This window comes from Phragmites australis, chromosome 6, assembly GCF_958298935.1.
Source record: "Phragmites australis chromosome 6, lpPhrAust1.1, whole genome shotgun sequence".
Taxonomy (NCBI): Eukaryota; Viridiplantae; Streptophyta; class Magnoliopsida; order Poales; family Poaceae; genus Phragmites; species Phragmites australis.
Window position 1 is genome coordinate 15,550,608 of NC_084926.1, and position 21,052 is coordinate 15,571,659.

General features: G+C 42.7%; 1 protein-coding gene and 1 long non-coding RNA gene across 11 annotated transcripts; one reads left to right on the top strand and one right to left on the bottom strand.

Moving 5' to 3' along the window:
- Positions 1 to 1,875: 1,875 nt before the first annotated feature.
- LOC133921891 (uncharacterized) lies at positions 1,876 to 8,975 on the top strand. 3 transcript variants are annotated; one of them, XR_009910342.1, is made up of 4 exons: positions 1,876 to 2,329; positions 4,737 to 4,795; positions 7,763 to 8,482; positions 8,590 to 8,975. It is a non-coding gene; the product is annotated as an uncharacterized LOC133921891 (long non-coding RNA). The 3 variants fall into 3 exon arrangements; XR_009910341.1 differs by having other exon boundaries at positions 7,763 to 8,112; positions 8,243 to 8,975; XR_009910340.1 differs by having other exon boundaries at positions 7,763 to 8,975.
- On the bottom strand, positions 6,192 to 20,678 carry LOC133921890 (MADS-box transcription factor 27). Of its 8 annotated transcripts, none has more exons than XM_062366965.1 (9): positions 20,250 to 20,670; positions 19,742 to 19,774; positions 19,553 to 19,631; positions 7,779 to 7,840; positions 7,253 to 7,352; positions 7,088 to 7,165; positions 6,720 to 6,803; positions 6,488 to 6,642; positions 6,192 to 6,400 (listed from the first exon to the last, which is right to left on the bottom strand). In XM_062366965.1, exons 1-9 carry the CDS (start codon positions 20,429 to 20,431, stop codon positions 6,382 to 6,384), a joined length of 792 nt encoding a protein of 263 aa, XP_062222949.1. In that variant the 5' UTR covers positions 20,432 to 20,670; the 3' UTR covers positions 6,192 to 6,381. The 8 variants fall into 8 exon arrangements, with proteins under 8 accessions (XP_062222949.1, XP_062222952.1, XP_062222951.1 ...); XM_062366968.1 differs by having other exon boundaries at positions 7,124 to 7,165; positions 20,250 to 20,665; XM_062366967.1 differs by lacking the exon at positions 19,742 to 19,774 and having other exon boundaries at positions 20,250 to 20,667.
- Positions 20,679 to 21,052: the final 374 nt, after the last annotated feature.

A 21,052-nucleotide genomic window follows, 5' to 3' on the forward strand; every position in this document is an offset into this window, starting at 1 on the left:
TCCACAAAAATGAAAATGGATTAGATAGATGAGTAGCTCATAAGCTAGAGAATGCAATGGTACCACATACATACCTTGAACCCTCCACTTGAGCTCGGATTTTGGGAAGAAAGGGAGAGAGTGCTTGAGTGGGAGACGGAGAGAGGGAGGGGATAGCAGCTGTGTGCTACACTTGGTGGGGACGTGGGGAGTGAGGGAGGAGAGAGAGAGAGAGAGGGCAAGTGGGGTGCTGCCCACTTGAGAGAGGGAGTGAGTGAGATGGTGGGGCCACATGTGGGGCCCACATGTTAGAGAAAATGGGTATTTCCAATGCAACTTCAATTATTTTCTTCTCCAATTTTCTTCTCTCATCCAAATGACTTTTAACGAAGTGCATTAGCGCTCCGAATTACCATTACACAAAATTTAAGCATAATGCTTAAGAAGCATAATTTTTCTTAAATGCGTGATTAAGAATTTGGGACGTGACATCATGCCATGATAGTTCTGCATTGGCCAAAGGACTTGGATACTGTGTATTCCCTGGCATCTATTTAGGAAGGGGTGCAAGGCTTGCCACGCTTGTGCCCTGAGCGTACAGAAGCGGGGTATGGGGGTCGGAACAGCGGGCACACATATGATTTGCTAGTGTTTTTAGCTCCACAAATGCGTCCAACGCTTGAGGGCCTAGCAGCGGACCATCGAGGGCTTGATAGTGCTAGAGATGCTGAGCATTACATGCCTACAGAAGAGTAATAGGCCTATGTTTCAATTGTGAAGGGCACTGGGGTACGGCCATCGATGTGCCCTAAAAATGTAGCTTCATGTTGTGGAGGAGCTCTTGGACATATTACAAGATTATGAAGCAATGCAATACGAGGCATCGTTATAGGATTCTGAAGAAGAGACGCTCATGCCCATCTCTAAGGTTGCACAAAATGGAACTAAGGGTCCCCGTACCATGCATTTTTGGGGCATGATTGATGATCAAAAGGCGTTGATTTTGGTATGCTCTGGAAGTTCACATAGTTTCACAGTGACTACCACCAAATTATAGAGATTCTGCACTACTATTTCCCCTACTGCAGTCAAAGTGGCAGATGGAGGCATATTGCAGTGTGATCAACAAATTTACTAGTGTGATTGGTGGGTTCAAGGTTGCTCCTTCCAATCTGATCTTCGCATATTGGAGCTGGGCTATTATGATGTGGTGTTAGGGATGGATTGGCTAGAACCCACAGTCTAATGGTTCACGAGTGGGATAAGAAATGACTATCTTTCGCACACCAGGGTAACGCTAAATCGGAAAGGAAGCTATGAAGGTTTTTACTGATGAAGTGAACTCTAAAGATTCTGATAAGCATCTCCTTCTTTCTCAAGACAACTTCCCGTTGTTCTCTTCCTCACTCGATTATCCCCCGATCTCCATCGGGTTTGTTACAACGAGCTGTGCTTCTTCTAGTACCGCTACCGTCGTACTGCACGAGAGAAGAATAGCACGAGGCGGCCCATCGTACTGCAACTTGTAGTACCTGCGCAATTGATTTCCGCATTATTCGTGGGGAAACCCGACTGCCGGTGGAAGCCCACTGCCCGGTGCTGCCGCCAGACCCGGCAACCCGTTTCCACGTGGACACGTGTCGGCGCCGGGGAAGATCCGTCCCTCCGGACCTTCCATCCGACGGAGGTAAGCACACGTGCCCATCGTTCCCTTCCATCGGACCAGCAGGTGTTTGAGGTTTTCTAATTCTCGCGTCGGCATCGCGCGGCGGGAGGAGGATCGGATGCGTGCTGCGCGCCCGCGCCGGCTTGTCGGGGGACGACGTGGCCCAAGGTGGAACGCTCTTCCGCCGTGTATTTTAATGGCGGAAAGCCCTAGATATTTTGGCTCCCCGGCGCCTTTCCGCTGCCTACAAGAGCACCGGCCGCGGCAGCGCCCTTCGCATCGAGCCGGGAGATCTCGAATCCGACTCAGATTTCGATTGCTTTCTCCCGCAGCGTCCGTGCTCTCTCTCTCTCTCTCTCTCTCCCCGTCCTGGTCAGCCCCCGCGAGCGACGCGTGTGTGCCGTTGGGTTTTGCTTGCCTTCGACGACGGCATCTGTTGCCTCGCATGGCTCCTGCCAAGCGTCCTCGTGTCTCTCTCCCTCGCCGCGGCGGCCAGCCAGATCCGCACGCGCGGGACTTCCTCTCGTCGCTTGTCGTCTGGGCATCGCCTTGTGCTTCTCCTTCGCTCTCTAAATCCCGTGCTCTTGTAGTAGAGTAGCCCACTGCCCCCCAAAATCACAATTCACAAATGGCTTCCCTTCCCTTCCCCATCTCTCGAGCGGCCGCGGCGCGCCGGCGTCTCAGGTGAGCAGTCCAACACCTGCCTTTTTCCTTCCTGCGTGCTAGGTTTGTGTTTTCTGGGATACATATGGTGTTGTTATTGCTTGCATTGGAGATGTTCTAACGGACTTGATAGCACCGAATTATTTTAGCTGTTTCCAGGTTTTAGCGCCGTGCGAGACATCAAGGTTTTTGCCTTCTAGATGTCTATGTTTGAATCTAGGATTTTCTCTCTCTCAATTTTTTCGCTGCTGTAAACACTTTCAGGGATAGGTTCTAGGGCATATGTCACATGCGGCTGCATTCTACTGTACTTGTATGCAAGCACGCTGGAGTGTTATTACGGGTTTCTGGGAACCGATATCACAAATTCACAATGTCAGGAAATGGGGGACGTCCTAGAATTTAGTCATCTGGAGTGGCAGCGGATGCGTGTTCCTTGCGGTTTTTGCAGGCAGAGCAGATTCAAAGCGAATGGTGACTTTTAACCCCGATGGATTTTAGAGGACTAGTTATTGCAATGGATTGTGTATATTGTATGTTTTCATAATGCACATTTTGGGTACATCTATCTGCTCGCTGAGGCATGCGCTTGTTACTGTTTGTACTTAGAAAGATGACATTCTGATGATGTTGCAATTCCGCTATACTTTTTATAGGTTGTATTAAAGATTTAGATGTACTTGATAATGTGTAGTATGCAATGATGGGTAAGCAAGTGAACCTGGTGCAGAGCACACATATAATGCATTTGATTTCTTTGAATAATTAAAATTTGTCATAATTTTGTAATTGTACGTTTGGGCATATATTAAGATTTTGAGATAGGTGGTGGAATGACATCAGAGATTTAGCAAGAAAGAACACAAATCTACTATAATGTGCTTGCATGATTCAATTATTTTTTTGAGCTGAATTAGGGTAGGGAGATTAGTTTGATAAGTCAATGTTTGTTTTATGTTTGGTAATAATGCCTGATATCCTACTATTTTAATATTTTGAATAGCCATATTAAATCACTGTTGTTATCTCTCAAAACATGATGCAATTCAATTATGATTACAATATTGAAGGAAAAGACATAGAATAGTGGCTCTCTATTTCTCCCCTCACATCATGGCTCTCTATTTTAATATAGTTTGTTTTTGCTTGTCTACTTGTTGATATGACAATTTTGAATCTGGTTGCGTAGAAGATTTTTGCCAAATAGTATTTTGATTAGCCATTTTAAGTCACTGATGTTATCTCAAAACATGATGCTGATAAAAATAAGGGAAAAAAAATGGAAGGGTACCTCTCTTTTTCTCTGATCACATCATGTTGGTGCATATTGTTTCTAGTTTGTTTTCGTGTGTTGGCTTCAATTTGCGATAGATCTAACTGTTGATATGATCATTTTGAAACTGGTTGTCTAGAAGACCACCTTTTGGTAAGTCTGTGGCAATTCTAAGGTAGCTTCGATCTCGGTCTGTTAGTGGGTCAGTGGACTTGTCATGGCCAATTTTTCTGGATTTTTGTACTTAATTTAGGTCCTGTTTGGCACAACTTCTGCCTGTGGATTCTAGAGGATTCTGCAGAAGCTGTGTCAAACGGTAGGATTCTGCAACAGATTATCAATAAGCAGATTCTGAGAATAAACTGCACAATCTAGAGAAGCAGAATATGCTTTTCACAGGATTCTCCAGGAAACGGATTGTACAGAAGCACAAGCTGTGCCAAACAGGACCTTATTATCTTTTTCGATTTAGTGTTACTTATGGCACTAGTTCAAAGATCTGCAGATACATGTGATAAATGGGATGTTCCAAAGAAAATTTGTATTGGATGAGATTACTGAGAGAAATAGGGCATGAGGTGAGACCTTGAGAAGGACCTTGCAATTGTGAGGACTGAGGAAACAAAAACATGGGGAAACATAGCCTTAATGAGATCAGATGTTTTGACCTTCTAATTCTGGTTAGCTTTGAATTTTAGTTAAAGCTGTGGAATTTTATGTCTGATAAATATCCAGGAAAAAGGATATGGACAGTCATAGGAAGTTTCAGGAAGTTAATGTGATTCAAGTCCTAGCAAGTTGTTGTAATTGAATCTGCCTGCCTCTTTATTTTCCTGTTGCCTGTATGCCTGCCATCTGTTTAGATGAGATCATGTGAAGTTTTGCCATTGCTTGTTGTGGTTTTGTTAGGAGGGATCCTTTAGTTGCTCAGCTGGAAACATTACATATTTTATGCAAGGTACTGTAGCGCGAACCAAAAAACATTGATTAACTTACTGCATGAAGAAATGTTTAGTTTGGCTTGTGTGGTCCTTCATTACATGGTTTTTACTTGTGAATTATGTATTTTTTTATGCTGTTTATTTAGTGATAACAATTACTTCAGATTTATTTCGAAACCGTTGATATGACCTCAATATTTTTGTTTTATGATAGATTGATGCAAGGGGCGGTGACAAGCTAGAGGCAGCAACTGCATATCTTGCAAGGAACATGTAAGTTATTTCGTAATCACTCTCAGCGTGTATCAAAAATTTCCCTTGAATTGCAGAAGTGTTTAGAATCGTTATTGTGATGCGTCTTAGATTTCTTTTAGGAAAAAAGTTAGTGTATTGACTGGCATTATTCATATTCATGTTGCTTTAGAGATAGTGTTATCAATGCGTTTTGAATTGTCTATTGACTGGATTCTGTCACGTGCCTTCGAAATTTCGTTATCAACATTAAACAAAGCTAAATAATTTTTAGGGGAAGTGTATTTACTTGTTTGCAAGAACACCAAGGTCCTCTTTCGGATAGCCTGGATTTGGGCCATTCCTATGGAATAATCCCCTGGACAAGTATGTTTCTTCTGGGTGATAGGTTGTTTCGGCCTGTGTGCAGGAAAATGAACTAAAACGTGAAACCCCTTGACTGAGCCCAGCCCATAGTGGTAAATTTGGCCCGCTAAGGCATTGCCTTCAATCCATGGCAGAAGCAGATATTAATTTATGGTACATGGAGTCTTAGACGCTTGGTTTCATGGGAGCCCTCTCGGCCCTAAATAGGTATCATGCAGGACTTGTTCCCATACAGAGATTTTGTTTCGATTACATGGGATTGTACTGCATTCCAAAATTCCCTGCCATCTTATTGTTACCAGAAAGTTCTCGGCTCAGAGGAGTGGGAAGTGGGATCTCTGCTATCAGTGTTCTCGAGCCTTGAACTCTTGATGCTTTTTTCTTCTTTTCATTGAGAATATGATGTATTATTTGTAGCCTACCGGTGTTTTTTAGACTTAAGCAGGACACACGGTGGTTTCCAAGTATTTAGTATTTGAGTCATATCTAACAAGCAACAATACATAGCTAGAGTGAGGATTTCTTTTTTTGCCCTTTTCAATATACTCTCAAGGCGTCCGTCAAAAAATTATACTCTCAAGGCTTAACCCTTGCCATCAATGTTCTTTTTGTGGGTTATGATGACTTAAAATTCACATAGTAACAGTTTTAATATTATACGACTGATGGCTGATGCTAATTCATGTTTTTCTCTTACTGACGCTCTAGTAAAGGACATGATGAACAAAAGTACCTTGCGATAATAGGCTTATTACTGACTTCTCAAAAATTTGAAAAATCTCTCTGGCGCTCCATCCTTGATGTGCCTAACTGCCCTAACATCTGTGGCTTTGTGCTGATTCTGTGCAACCAATGAACTCCTGGTAGAAAGCTAATCTAACGCCTAACTGCATGTTATATTTATCTCATAGTAAAATTCATGATGATATTTTTTAGTTATGTAAAACTCATCATGGATATTTTTTAGTACACATAATCATCTATTTTGGAAGCTTCGTAACTGTATCAACAAACTTGCACCTGTTTAATGTAAGAAAAGTCTCACCAAACATTCTTAGAAAACAATCATTCACTGAATTCCACAACTCAATTCCGGTCTGAAATTCATTTGCAGTACATTTAAAAGTTCGTATCCCAAATCTCTCTGGCATAAATATTTTGTTCTGTCTGTATCTGAGTATCATGCCTTTACCACGAATAGTATCCCTTCATCATAATAAGAATGACAGTGTTACTCTGCTTCATGGATTTAATTGCAATCTGCATGTGTTTGAGACTCATTATATCACTGAAGTTAAGACTTAAGACTAGTTAACCAGTTGAATATATATAGATAATAATTATTACTCTAGTTTAGGAGCAGTCGACGGCTCAATGTTGTTCTGTTGTGACAGTGTGCTGAGTCCAAGTTGCACAGGAACATCTGTATTTTCTACCACTGCAAAGTTGTATGGGGTCGGTGATTCCCGATTGACTTGGCTTGGTCCTTCGGTCTCATAGATCTGAGAACAATTAATATCATATCAAATATGTGGTTAGGTGGTTACTCTGTGATATTCTTGCCCAATTCATCAGCTACCTTCTTATATAACTCGGCATTTTCTTGACGAATCACATTGATCTTACTGTATAAGTCCATGTTTTCTTGGTGAAATAGTCTTGCCTGCAACCAACGCAGTGGTAGAGTCAGCATTACTAAAATCAAAGAAAATACTCCCTCCAGCCCAAAATAAGTGTCGTTTTTTATATCGACACGGTCTCTGTATTTAATATATTGATAAAACATAGCAGAATTATACTATTATAAAAGTACTTTTCGAGACAAATCTACCGTCTCATTTTTTAAGTATCCAAACTCAATACATAAAAAGTAATTTGTAGCTAAAGTTTGAAATAATTGACTACACGTAACCCAAAATGACATTTATTTTTGACTGGAGCGAGTACTTCACTAGGAACTATAAAATCATAATGTCGTGGAACCTTCCGATTCAGTTCATGAATTTCATCAATCAAGAGATGGTCCTGGAAAGAGCAGCAACAGTAGTGACAATCTTTAGTTAAGGCTCTTGTAGGAACAATTGACTAAAGAAATGTGATTAGCGGCCGGACCTTCTTTGAGCGGACACCACGTAGGCTTGTTTCCAACTGATTCTCTAGGGATTGCAGTTCCTTAACATTCAGCCCAGATAGATCTTCTCCCATCAACTGCCTGTAACCAATTAATGTGCAATACCTTTTTATGAGGTGTTATATTAATACAATGGCTAGCCAAGATCTTGGTCAATTTACGCGGTTTCGCATCATTGTTTTCTCCAGTAAATATTAGGAGCATCAGAATATAACTTGATATATAGGTAATGTATACTTTGGTAAATGAACACTGATATAGCCAATTGCCCAGTTAATAGATATGGTTTATTTACATCGAATACTTTCCATGTGCTCAACTCTATGTTGCCTCAAGTATTTAGCCTCACATAATAATTCGTGGTGTTATCATCTCTATCATGTTTGAATGTGGGACAGTTGTAGATTCATTCGGATATTTCATACTTGTGTATTGTGCTTGTCTCTGAATAAGCAAGTTCTTAATGAATAATATACTTGAAACTTTTGCAGGGTTTTCGGACAATACCGATGATTTTCTTGCAAGTTGTGCAGTTGTTGTCTCAAGCTTGCTGCCTCCCTTTGCCAGAACTACCAAGAGTAAAAGCACAGGTTATGCTATTAATGAACCCATAGATACTAAATTTAGAAACGTGTATCGGTAACAAACATGATGCATTATTAATTAAAGTCATGTGACATGAAGTAATATTTTGCAGCATGATATATACAGAGTAGATATTAGGTACAAGACTACGAGAAAAAATGACACTTGTTTGTAAGGAAATGCTGGCTGCTTGCCCATTTTAGCAGACTGTTTCCACCACGCAGAACGTCAACAAACTCCAGAAAGTTGTAATAAGGTGAGTGGAAATTCTGATAAGAACATGTGCGTATAGGTAAATGATTTATTGTGATTTTTATTATTTGATCTTTAAAGGGTGCACTAATAGCATTTGTAAGTCCGTTCTGATTCTTCTATTATGTGTTCAGGTTGCTCAATATTTACTCTGCGGTAAGCTTAAAGCTTTGGGTGTCATTGGTCTTGAACTGTGTATCCTTTTAACTTCATTTGCTGTTAAGTGCGCTGTGATTGACAATTAGCAGAACGGGTTGACCATATTATAGCTTCATCCCACTTTCTCTGTTTTGCAAGGTCGGAACAGGCATGGTTACAAATGAGAGTTCAGTTGCATTTGAGGTTTGAGCTATCCTGCTATATCTTCATCGAAGGTGGTTTCTGGTGTATTCAGGAATGCCCCGTTGAAGGCATGGTATTTGGAATTTTTGGGCTGTCGTGCAACAGTACTAGAATTTCTAAATTTCACTGTCATTTGCAGCCAAACCCACTACTGAGGAAGGAAGCGGCCAAGAGACACCTTGAAGTATGATTGCTGGTTAAGGCATCTGTTCAATTTTGGATTTCTTGGTGGAACATAAGAGTCCCAAACACAGTCCTGCTGTTGATGGAAGATGAGAGATTTCAGTTAACATGCAGTGGAAGATAATTCCAAATTGGTATGCGGTGCTGTTATCCGTTGGAACTCCTAATTAACTCTTTGACTTCACCGTCTTCGGAAATCTAACCGGTGTTTCAAGCTGCCTTTTCTAGTTCAGCAACTTGTAAATGAAGCAGCCTTTTCTAGTCAGCAACTTGTAATTTTTGCTATTAGAACTATCTGAAAGAGAAAGCATGTGTCTTTTGAGATGTAGTTCCTTTTTTATACTTCATATCATCTCTAAATATATGAAATTCAAGTTTATTCAAACAATTCAAGAGCCAGTCTTTTAAAGGGTGGATGTTGGAGACAGTAAGATTGTAGTCGTCAGAATGCTTTACCGGTTATGCAAATAGATCTATGGTTAAATATACAATGAAGGATTATGGTAATACTCTTATAGACGATTCGACATATATTTTTGTATGTTCAAGTGAAAAATCTAAAAAAACGGTTAACTTCATGTATCTCAAAGACATCACCTGATGGAGGAGAAAGCTACAATACTCGTGTAAACATCAGGGGCCACGCAAAAGAGAGGGAGGGCTAGCTTAGGTGCCTTTTAGACTTTTAATAATGAATTCACCACTCTGTAAAAAGATCCAAGAATTATAACGAACAATACGTTGTTCTGTATTGGCAGAGGGATAGACAATGTTCCTAGTGCTAAAAAGATGTGATTTGTTGCATGTTAATTATTCAACTTCACCCCAATTTGATTTTCTACTATTTACTGGGCCTAAACACACGGTAACAGAGCTTTCGCGTATATAAGTTTTAGAGGACGCTACTGTATTTTGTACAAACTCAGTAGCGTTTTCAGAGAGTTTTTTTTATATATTTTTAGTTAAAATTTAAATAAATAGATTTCCGGTGAAGATATTTGCAAAACTAGGCACCTGCAGCCCGGGGCGGGTAAAGCTCCTTACCGCCCGCCGCGCCGCACCGCCCCCTGCGCCCTGCTGCTATAAAAAGGCTAAAAATTGACAAAAAATCATAAAAATCGGAAAAAAAGGAAAAGTTGAGAAGAGAGAGGAGAAGAGAGGAGAAGAGAGGGGAGGAAGAGAGGTCGGCGAAGCCCTGCTGCATTTGAGCCGCGGATTTGAAGAAATTTTTTGGGTAAATCCTTTTTTCCTTTTTATTGTTGTTAATTAGTGCACTAGTAGTATATGACATAGGTTTTAGACATTTATGACCTAGGGTTTAGAAAATTGTCAAATTTATTTAGAAAATGGTACGATAGCAGTTCAATATAGAATATTATTTTTAGTATATTATTTTCAGTATGTTATCTGTAGTATATTATTTTCAGTATGTTATTTGTAGTATATTATTTTTAGTATATTATTTGTACCTGCGGACGTAGGAGTCAACAGTAGATGATAATTTGCGAACCTAGGGTAGCATTTAAAAATTATTTTATCCGATAATCAGAAATATAGTTTGTTGTCTTAACATGTGTTATGTTTGCGGGTGTTTCCAGGGATGGCAGATAAATTAATTTTTCAGATATATTATGGTGAGGGTGAAATTAGGTACGGTCCCAACGGTGTAGATCTGTCTGGATTTTGTCATGTCATGAAGGGGCTTAGTAAAGCTAATGAGAGGACTATTGTGGGTGTGTGCAAATGGCTCATGCGGTTTTTCCAACTGGATCCGCAGCAATATGAGCTGAAGTTGAAAGCTGTCATAAGCCGTGCTAGTCATGGATACTTTGGTGAGCTTGTTCCCATCGAAGCCACATCAACTTGGAGGCAGTATGTAGATATATGCTGTGAACGTGGCCTGCCGCTTGTTTTGTTAGCTGAGGCGTACCTGAAAGATCAAAATGAGGTGAATTCTGCAGAAGCAGTAGCAGGACCAAGTGAGGCAGTGGAAGATGAGTCAGATGCGGCTAATGCAGGGTCCAGGGAGGAGGTTGGTGATGTTCCAGAGCTGCAGCCGATGGGTGTAGCTGATGAAGGGGAGCACATCCCTAGCATCATTGAAGATATGGATTTGGAGGATGAAGAGTTAGAGGAAGGCCTTGCCGATGGGGATTCTTCTGATGAGGAGGGTAATGCTCCAGTTCCTGCAGAGTGGCGGGATCAAGAATTTTCAAAGTTGGTGGTTAGCGAGGCTGACCAGACACCGTGGCAGTACCATGAGAATGAGGTATCACAGGGTGCTATATACCCTACAAAAGAGGCAGCTATTGATGCAGTGAAATTCTGGTCGTTGTCTCTTCGTAGACAATTCAAGGTTGTTAAATCAAGTAAAAGAGAGTATGATGTGAAGTGCTTGGTGCCTCAGTGTCCTTGGCGGGTGCACGCATTCAGAGGAAAATGGGCAAACTACTGGCAATGCTCAATAGTTAAGGAACATAATTGTCACATTGAAGAAATAGAGTTCGCTCACCGGAACCTGTCTTCTGCTTTCATTGCAAATGTTATGTACGGAGAGATTATGGACAATCTAAGGTATGAGCCACGATCAATAATCCGTGCTATTGAGCAAAGGTTCCAGTAGACAATAAACTATGCGAATGCATGGAGGGCGAAACAAAAGGCTATTGAGATGAGGTTCGGTACATATGAAGATTCGTATCACAATCTACCTCGTCAATTAGCCACAATTTGTGCAAGAAATCCAGGCAGCTACTATGATATCAAGCATTACCCCTCTACTGATGTGGAGTACAACGGAAAAAGAGTGTTGCAGCGTACTTTCTTTGCATTCGCTGCAACTATCAAAGTATTTAGATATTGCCGACCCATCATATGCCTAGATGGAACATTCCTGACTGGGAAATACAAAGGGCAGATTTTGTCTGCAATAGGGGTCGACGGTAACAATCAAGCCCTGCCACTAGGGTTTGCGTTCGTGGAGAGTGAGAACGGGGACAGCTGGTATTGGTTCCTAGAGCGGGTTAAGCATGCAATTGTTCTTGACCGACCAGATGTGTGTCTCATTCATGATAGACATGCAGGATTGTTGCAGGCTTTGCTGGATATGCAACATGGTAGCGTGCGACGGGGTGTACCAGTACAGTGGCCAGATCTCAAAAGCAGGTGGTGCATGTGTTATATGGGTGCGAACTTCTACGGACAGTTTAAAAATAAAGAGTTAATGAAGCTCTTCAAGAAGTTGTGCAGTCAGAACCAGCAACGTAAGTTCAATGCATTATGGGCAAGACTTGATGAACTGATTCTAAAACAAACTGCGGAGGCTGCACCTAACGGTGACGAACCAATGGTCCTCTCCCAACCGATACTCCGCAGATTGTAAGGAGATCGGGCTCATCTATTAAGAGCTTCTCACAGTGGATACGCAATGAGCCGAATGAAAAATGGGCTCTACTGTACGACAGTGGTGGTGCCAGGTATGGAGTAATGACTACAAACCTTGCAGAGATTTATAACTGGGTCATGCGAGGAATGAGGTCCCTACCACTAGTTGGAATTGTAGAAGGCATTTTGCATGGGACCTGCAAGTACTTCATTGATCGGTATGCAGTTGCTAAGGTTGTAATGGAGGACAATCGTATGCTTTACGGGTGGATGCTATGTGAGTATATGGAGAAGGCAAATAGGAAGGCCCACATGCATCGCGCAAATCAAGAGGGCACTGCAGAGCACAGGTTCAGTGTCCTGTGTCGGGATAAGGGTCGGAGGGGGGTAGACGTGAGCGGCATGTTCAAGAGTGTGTGCTAAGGAGTGGGACATGCATATGTAGTTGTCAGAAGCCACAATTACTCCACAAACCTTGTACACACATCATAGCTGCGTGTGCGGAGCACCATATGCTTCCCAGGCAATATGTGTCACAATATTTCATAAAAGATCAAATACTGAACATCTAGAACCAGGAGCTGTATGGTTACGGCATTGTTGACACTTTTACAAGTAACCCAGGGCCTGCAAGAATATATGTGCCTGATTTGGGAAAGATGAAGAACGCACCGGGCCGAAGACAAACTCGTCGGATTCGCAATGATATGGATGAATCCGAGGCTGGCCCTAGGATTAAGCGATGCAATTAGTGCAATGAAGTAGGTCACACTTATAAATATTGTCCTAAAAATGCAGGTGGTGATGCACTTGTTGTCTAGGTGAGCTTCATGTGTGTTGAGCTAGTTTTGTACCATTTTAATATTTGTTAATTTCACATATAGTTAATTTGCATTCAAAGTATATTGTTGTTGTATTTATTTATCAATGTATTAATGTACATGTCTTTCAAATGCAGAGATGGCTCACCCTTCGACCCCCGAGCTTTTGGACCCTGTCGTGGACAAGAAGCATCGCAGCTTCTTATCCGTCGAGCACCAGGCAGAGCTAGGAGTGTTTCGCCCATGAGGCCCTGGAGAGCTGCTGACGATAGACGAGCGATGGAGCCACAGGTACTTAGAAAATTTGATACGAAATTATCATATCACTGTTGTTGTTACATATTATTGATATACTGCAATACTTATATGTTGGCAGCGGCCGAACTCCTACCGCTTTGCCAGTTGGTCGAGGCCCGATCGACGGAGAACCTCGAGGTTGCGGCCTGTCGTTTCTACTTCAATCGGTCGCTGATAGCAGCACTGGTCGACCGTTGGAGGTCGGAGACACATACGTTCCACCTCCTGTGCGGAGAGATGACCCCAACCATGCAGGATGTCTCCTACCTCTTAGGCCTTCCTTGCGCGGGAGCTGCGGTTGGGGGTCATCGGTATGCAGGCTGACTGGATGAACGACATGCATCAGCGATTTGGGCCGGTGGAGCGAAAGGCGGACGCACCTCCCTACGTGCCTGAGTTCTTATCCGATGCACGAGGGCCAACGAAGAAGTGGATCCTACAGTTTCAGGTACGGTAACATACAACCTATCGAATACTAACAAAGTATGTCGTAATGATCCTTTCCGACACCAATCATATGTGCAGCCGGCGTACATACACCCACACGCCAACGCATACGCGGTCTTGAGACATTTGGAGGCCTTTCTGCTTTGGTTGTTTGGGTGGGTGATGTTCACTAGTGGCCAAGGCCACCTGGTTACGAGGACGCTTGTGCCGTACGCCCGGTCGATAGCGGACGTTGATGCGGAGGACGTACCGCAGTTCAGCTGGGCATCCGCTGTTCTTGCTGCGACGTATCGGGCGCTCTGCGACGTATGCACGAAGAAGGAGGCACTAGCCACTTTCGCCGGGTGTCCACTTCTTCTTCAGCTATGGTCGTACGAGCATTTTGCCATAGGCAGGTCGGTGGTGGACTGCTCTCCGTACCCAGAGGAATGGTACGGTGAGACGGACGAGGACGCGCCTACAATGGCCTCGATGTGGTGTCGTCGACGGGTACGTATTTTACATTAACAGTTTCCTTCGTATTGTGTTAGTCTCTGAATATTTGTATTGATGTTTGTCACTCAGCCACACTGGGCGCACGAGCAGCCTCGCAGCGCGTACGAGCATTTTCGTACCCAGTTTGACAGGCTACGTTCTAACGATGTGGTATGAGAGCCATACAGCGTTCCGTCCATGTAGGCACGCGCAGGGTTGGGTTTGTCACCCTTGTGCACCCGCGACGAGGAGTACTGGCTCACCAAGGCGCCCCTTGTCTTCGACATTTACGTTGAAGAGTACTCACCGCACCGCGCATGCGGCAGTTTGGCCGTCACCAGGCATTCCCGCTCGTCCCCATCCGTACCGTCCCCGTGCAAGTCCACAGGTACATTTGCAAAATTATAATTTGAGCAACCTTCGTTTCAGTGTGACTTACATTTACTGTGGTTTCAATGCAGTTACACGCAGAAAGGCCAGCCAGCTGACAACCTCTGGGCGGAGCGCTTGGCCCCTTACGTGGCAACATGGGCCCAAGCGCTACAGGACGTCGTTGAGGAGGCGCGTCCCTACAGCGAGGGAAACTTCAGGGAGTACCTACGGTGGTATGTACCACGTACGCGGACCCGTGTCACCTACACCCTTGAGGATGTCCGGCCCCACATCGCGTCGACAACGGAGACATACCCGGTACATTGGGACGAGGACATCGCTTTAGCAGTAAGTAACTTTTTGAAGTCTGTACTCCATATTGAATGAACATAACCGTATACTTTAATTATTCACTTTTGTTCGTATCCGCAAACAGATATCATTTATGACGTAAATAGGGATGCAGCTGCTGCCATGGACTGCGTCCGGCAAGGGCATCACCTAAGTGCGTCGGATGTTGCGAGCTTCATTAGACGGGTTTTCGACAAGACGACGCGCCCCTTGAAGCTCACCTCTTGCCGATCTACCACAGATGTAGCAGGGCCGCCTCCCAGGTCGAGTGGTGTACACGCCGAGTCGTCTCGGCCGTCAGACGTGCACCGACGTTCTTCAGTGTCGGCACCCACATGACCCCTTCTACCACGTCATGGAGGGTCGGAGCAACATGGTACGAATTATACTTTTGAATAATGTTGAACAATATCCTTTACTTATTATTATTAAACATTCATTAGGTCCGTCTGCACAAGTCTCGACGCAGCCTCGTAGATCGAGCCCTGTGCGTCCACAGTCAGGTACTCCGGGAATCCTTACTCCTGGTTTCTAATACTTTCAGCAAAATAAGTTAATATTGTGCTCAGGTTACTTTGGTGATGAGGACGGTCCGTCTTTGGCGGCCCCACGCCCTACCCCGCCCACAACGTACTACGGCACATCAGCGTGGCCTTCTTCTGCTGCACCGTCGTACCACGCAGGTACAATTATACATTTTTTACTACTACTTTCAATACCATATTGTTTGTATCTAACGTGATTATTTGTTCATAGGCTCCTCCAGCCAGTACACATGGACGCCTGCTGAGCCTTCACAGTCCTCCTACCCTAGTCAGGAGGATGAGGCTGGCCCCGACACCGCATACGACATCGTCCGTGACTTCTTCGGGGGCACACCTGACTATGACGTCTTTCAGCGGTCCCAGGTTTCCAGTGCACCGCTTCGGACATAGCCCACGCAAGACGAGCCCTCGACACCGGTGGTCCCTACTAGGCCTACCAGACACGTCGGTCGACCCGACCCCCTCACCAACTCCAGGGGTCACGTGAGGGTTAACCAGCGGCATCGGGACCACGATGGGGCGCACGGGCGATGGCAATGAGGGAGGCATGAGTAGCATTTTACATTTTATGTAACTAACATATGCATATTCGCTTCGTGATGTACTCCTATTTATTAAGACACGTTTACTTTGTATGGTCGACTTAGCATTTCGTAAATGCATTTCATATTCAGACATGTTAAATGAAGAAGTGACCTAAGCACTCTTTAACCATGACTTGACAACACATGCTTCCTGCCGCAGGCTTTAAACAAGATGTGACAACACTACCTAGCTTTTTCCAATCAGTAAATGACAACACGGGTACCAATAAACGTGCAATCTCTGACCATGAGCAATGACACAACTTTCCCATTCTTCAAGATGGAATCTGATGCTCCTCCCACTAGCTACGCCCATACCCTCACTCCTTTCTTCAAGAGCGAATCCAATGCTCCTGCCTCCCCCAACTATTAATAGCTGGACCTCCTTACGGTGAAGCATCGCTCATTTCTCATATCTTTCAAGTGCAATGTCTTCCTCAGCTCTATCGAGCCCACCAAAGAAACATTGGGGGACTACCATACCTGAAGGTCTCGAACCACCAATGTGCTTCTGTGGTGACCTTTGTAAGCTCCGCGAGTCGCAGGACATCTCATACACTTATGGGCTGCGCTTCTTCATGTGTGCCAACTACGAGTATGACAAGCCTTACCATGCAACAACTGGTTATCGACTGGTACGGTAATAGATATCCGCCTCATCTCTTCCGATTACGCACCCTCTTTTACTAACCGCTCATCTTGTTCCATTTGTTCAGTCCCCTCCACCGCTCTGTGATTTTATTCAGTGGCTCGACAATGAGCAAAATGACTCACAGAAGCTGTGGGTCAACATGAACATGAGGTGGAGAAGGGAAGCGTACGCACGTCGGGAGTACGAGCAACATCAAGAGGAACTTCGCCTCAAGCGGGAGGAAGAAGAGAGCATGAGGAAGGCGGCGCATGACCGTACCGTGGCCCAGGCTCGAGAGGCTGAGAGGGAAAGGAAGCGGGAGAGAACCTGCCGTGCTAAGGCGGCAGGTCCCAATACCCTCCGAAAGAGACAGTATCCTAGATGCACGCAGTAGAGAGTACCTAATATAATCCGACATACTTTCCCTCCCTAAGGCATGTTATGATTAGGATCGGCGCACTAATAAGTAGGTCTTAGTGCGAACCGTACATGCCACCTTTGTTTTCTCATCGTGTCGTCGCGGTTACAATGTATTGTAATATTTTCACCCTGTGTTTAATACTATGTTTGTCCTCATTCGTACCCCATACCCACGTAAAATGCTGCAACTATTAATTACTGATTTTTTTCTCCTGTTATTACATAACCTACTCCAAATTCAATTTCTTAATTTCCTTACACCCCTTCTTTTTTTTATTTCTTTAATTACAAAAATAATATATTTTTAGAGGATAAAAGGGAAAAAAAATTTAAAGGAAAAAATGCCCCTAGCTGCCCTCTGCTAACTGCCCTCTCAGGAGGCGGTTAGGCCCTGAGGGGGCGGTTAGCCCCTCTTGCCGCCCTCTGAGGGGGCGGTTACGGTTCCTAACCGCCCCTTGAGAGGACGGTAGGCCTAACCACCCTCTCAGAGGGCTACAGGCGCAAATTTTGTAAATATCTTCACCGGGAATCTATTTATTTAAATTTTAACTTAAAAAAATATAAAAATAAAAAAAACTCGTTTTCAGACTCTCGATCATCTACTAGTTAGCCCGGCCCAAGATTTAAAGCCCATACGTCTTTGGGGATTGGGCAGTGCAAGTTTGAATGATAGCCCATCGTTGATTTTTCACATCTTGTCTGTTGAGTCCAACTCCATTTGAGTATGGTTCGGCCGGACTATGTGGACTTGAACGAGTAGGCATGAGAACCTTGTCTCTGTCTAAAGTGCAACCCAACTGTTTGAGGCAGCCTCAACTATGCACAGGTCTAGCCTTCTCAAAAAAAAAAAAAAAAAAAACACACTATGCACAGGTCTAGCAATGACGATGAAGTTCAAAGCAGCGTATCATATAAGGCAGAACAGGCCCTAGATGAAAAACTGTCTGAGACCAAAATCAACTACATTTGAGATATATGGAAAAACAAATACTTAATGATCAACGTGAATTTGTTATTGTCAAAGTATATGCCTTTTTTCTCCTTTTCTTTTTAGAACTTTGAAACTTTTGCACCTGATTTTCATGTATTAGCAGAAACATTAAATACATTTCCATATTTACCCTTAATAATGCTAGCAAGTTCAAATTCGCCTTTCACTAATATTTTTAAGGTTCGTAACTATTTTTCCAGCAATTTGAGGCGTTGAAGTAAGTTCATTTTAATATAAAAGAGTAGTTCTTCTATGCTAGCAGCTGCCTGTCTTTCAGTTGATCAAAATATAGTTAAGAAGTGATATCAATAGACTACCACTTAATTATATTCTTTCTGATAACAATGGGACCTTTTCTTACACCTTGTCTTGTTCACATTCAGTTGTGAACGATTTTTATCATCATATTTCTTTTAAGTTGAATTCTTATGAAATACTAGACTGCATCTTGGTACTGTTTTAGAAAGCATAGGATAACAACCATATTGAGTCCGTGGTAAGAAGTATCATACCCCAATCGCCAAGCTAGTATGGTCATCTCATGCATGTGGTTGATTATTCTTTGGTTTATTAGTATATAGTTAGCTGTTTGATTCCTTAAAATTCTGTTATTACAAATCTGCACCGAATAATAAAAGTCGTAATACCCTAGCCAATATGATGGGATTTAATTTCACATAACATCCTACTTTCTATATTAGTTTTGTTTACTGAATATTCATGCATATAATATGGAAGTGTTTGATCAAGTTAACCTTTTTGGAGTTTTGGAAAGCATGGACGAACAGAACAAACAAACCAATACGCTCAAGTAGTTCAAATTACTTTTGTTTAATTTGCTTATTTGGTTTAATCAAACACATCTAGAAAATTAAGGAAATTATCCTACATTCTTCATTAGCTAGCAAAGATCAAACATTTCATGCATGATGTCTTGCTAACAAACACGTGTATTCTAACTTATGTGTGATCTCAACTCAAATCTGCAATTTGAGATAAAATTCAAAGAATGTTCGACCGCTGCAGAATACATGCATGACATCAGGAACCATTTAGTCACAGTTACTCTTTTATTGGTTAAAAATACAGTGACTTGTGAATAATACAACCCAAGCACCTGTATCTAAAATGAACTTTATAGTGAAATCTATCCAATCAAATTCCAATTTTTCTTTGATCTAGTAATTAGATGTGTAGTTCTCCCCAACACTGAAACCTAAAACACATGTCCTTTGCAATTGAAAAACATGACCGAGATAATATCAATACTCCTACCCAAGGAGTATTTGGTGCAAAGCTGCCGGATCAGTCTAACTCCAGACCATCCTATATTAAATAAGAAACTTTATTTCACTAAAACAAAACATAGGCTCTACACTTTGTAATTGGAATTGACATGTGGCAAAATAGAATAGATTAGTTATATTTATAAAATTAAGCATATTAGTATTAAGTTTCAATTTGGTGTACTAGATGCTGTACACGATCTAAATAAACAGTTTTTGAAGCGGTATTAATATCTCTCACTTAAATAAGAAAACATTTCAGGAAAATATATAGTGGGATATAATACACTGTAAGATCAATTTGTCTAGAGCAAACCTTAAGCTCCGAGTTGGGATTTGCGACAACCTGCTGCTCTTCCTTGGCCTTGCCATATCGATCTATCACTGACTTCATGCTGCACAGCACAAAGGTAATTTACGAAGGTCCTTACTATGTGATTCAGTGTAAAATATCTAAGTTCAATTCTCAAGGAACAGAAGGCCAATTAAAACTTCTTGACTATACAAGTTAGATCCACGCAATCTCTCTGGGAGAAATCTGCAAATTAGATTATATATATTTAGGATACGAACTGGCCTGTGTAAAACACACCACACATGAATACTGTCACGAAACCCTAAGTATTTAATGCATGGTGTTGATCACATGAAAGTGTACGATCAAATTAATATACAACTTTTACACAAAACACGGAGAAATTGAAATAGATTAATAAGGAATAGGGAAAATATACCGATACTAAACCAAAAAGACAAATTAGACGGACACCTTTGCTCCTTCATAGGAAAAGACTAAATATGTAACTATAATACTCTGTGCAAATATGAGATAAGTAACTTTGTGTTTAACATGTTCTATAGAAAAGTGTGTAGATGTCCGTATATAATCTTTGAACAAGAAATGCTAGCTCTCAATTGGTAAATCTAAGCAAGAACCCAGAAAAGCAAGAATAACCAATATTCCTACAAGCAAAAACCAATCAAATTTGACATGAAAACACTGATTAACTTACCTGGTGCTAGAGTACTCATAGAGGCGGTTGGTGCTGGAGAAGATCATGAGGCCGACCTCCGCGTCGCAGAGGATGGCGAGCTCCTTGGCCTTCTTGAAGATCCCGTTCCGCCGCTTTGAGAACGTCACCTGCCGGCTCGTGGAGTTGTCAATCCTGCGGATCACAATCTTTCCCCTCCCCATCTCTCTCTTAATCTTCCTCCTCTCACACACTGAAAATGGAGATGGCCCTCAAAGAGCAAGTACGGTGATGAGCTCGGCAGGATCTCCGGCCAGACGCGATCACGCCGAATGTGCCAAAGAAGGTAAGGAGGAGATCTGAGACAGGAGCTGGAAGAAGAAAGCTCAAAAGGTTTCCCAAGGGAGGAGAGGGGAATAATGTCTCTGTGTGCGTATTTGTGGGAGAGAGGCTGGCTTTTCTTGGCGCTGGCGTGGATGCAACTTGCAGCGAGACGACTTTCCTCTATCTGCTAGTACTTTCTTTATTTAGCAAGGAATTGGCTACCCGAGCTCAGGGGTTAGTTTATTTTGAGGTAAACTGGAGGGGCAACGCCACTACACAGGGGTTAGTTTATTGGTTAGTGCCAATTACTGCTCAATGGCTGGGCTAATGAGAGACGAGGAAATCGTCGCAGGCACGAAAACTAGGAACTGATATATACTATATCTCAATCTGCACATGACAGCACTGTTTTTTTTATTATATGCCAAATATATACTCGACCAGGCCTTGTTCATGAAATATAAGTCGTTAATTGGAAAAGAAGTTGGCATTGTTCCGACCGAGCTGTACATGTAGCGTGT

Coding starts and splice junctions, on each gene's coding strand:
- LOC133921890 (XM_062366965.1), bottom strand. CDS start 20,431: ATGGGGAGGGGAAAGATTGTGATCCGCAGGATTGACAACTCCACGAGC. Junction 7,353..7,778: donor AACTTGCAAGAAAATCATCG/GTATTGTCCGAA, acceptor AATTGGTTACAG/GCAGTTGATGGGAGAAGATC. Junction 6,804..7,087: donor ATTTTATAGTTCCTAGTGAA/GTACTCGCTCCA, acceptor CGTTGGTTGCAG/GCAAGACTATTTCACCAAGA.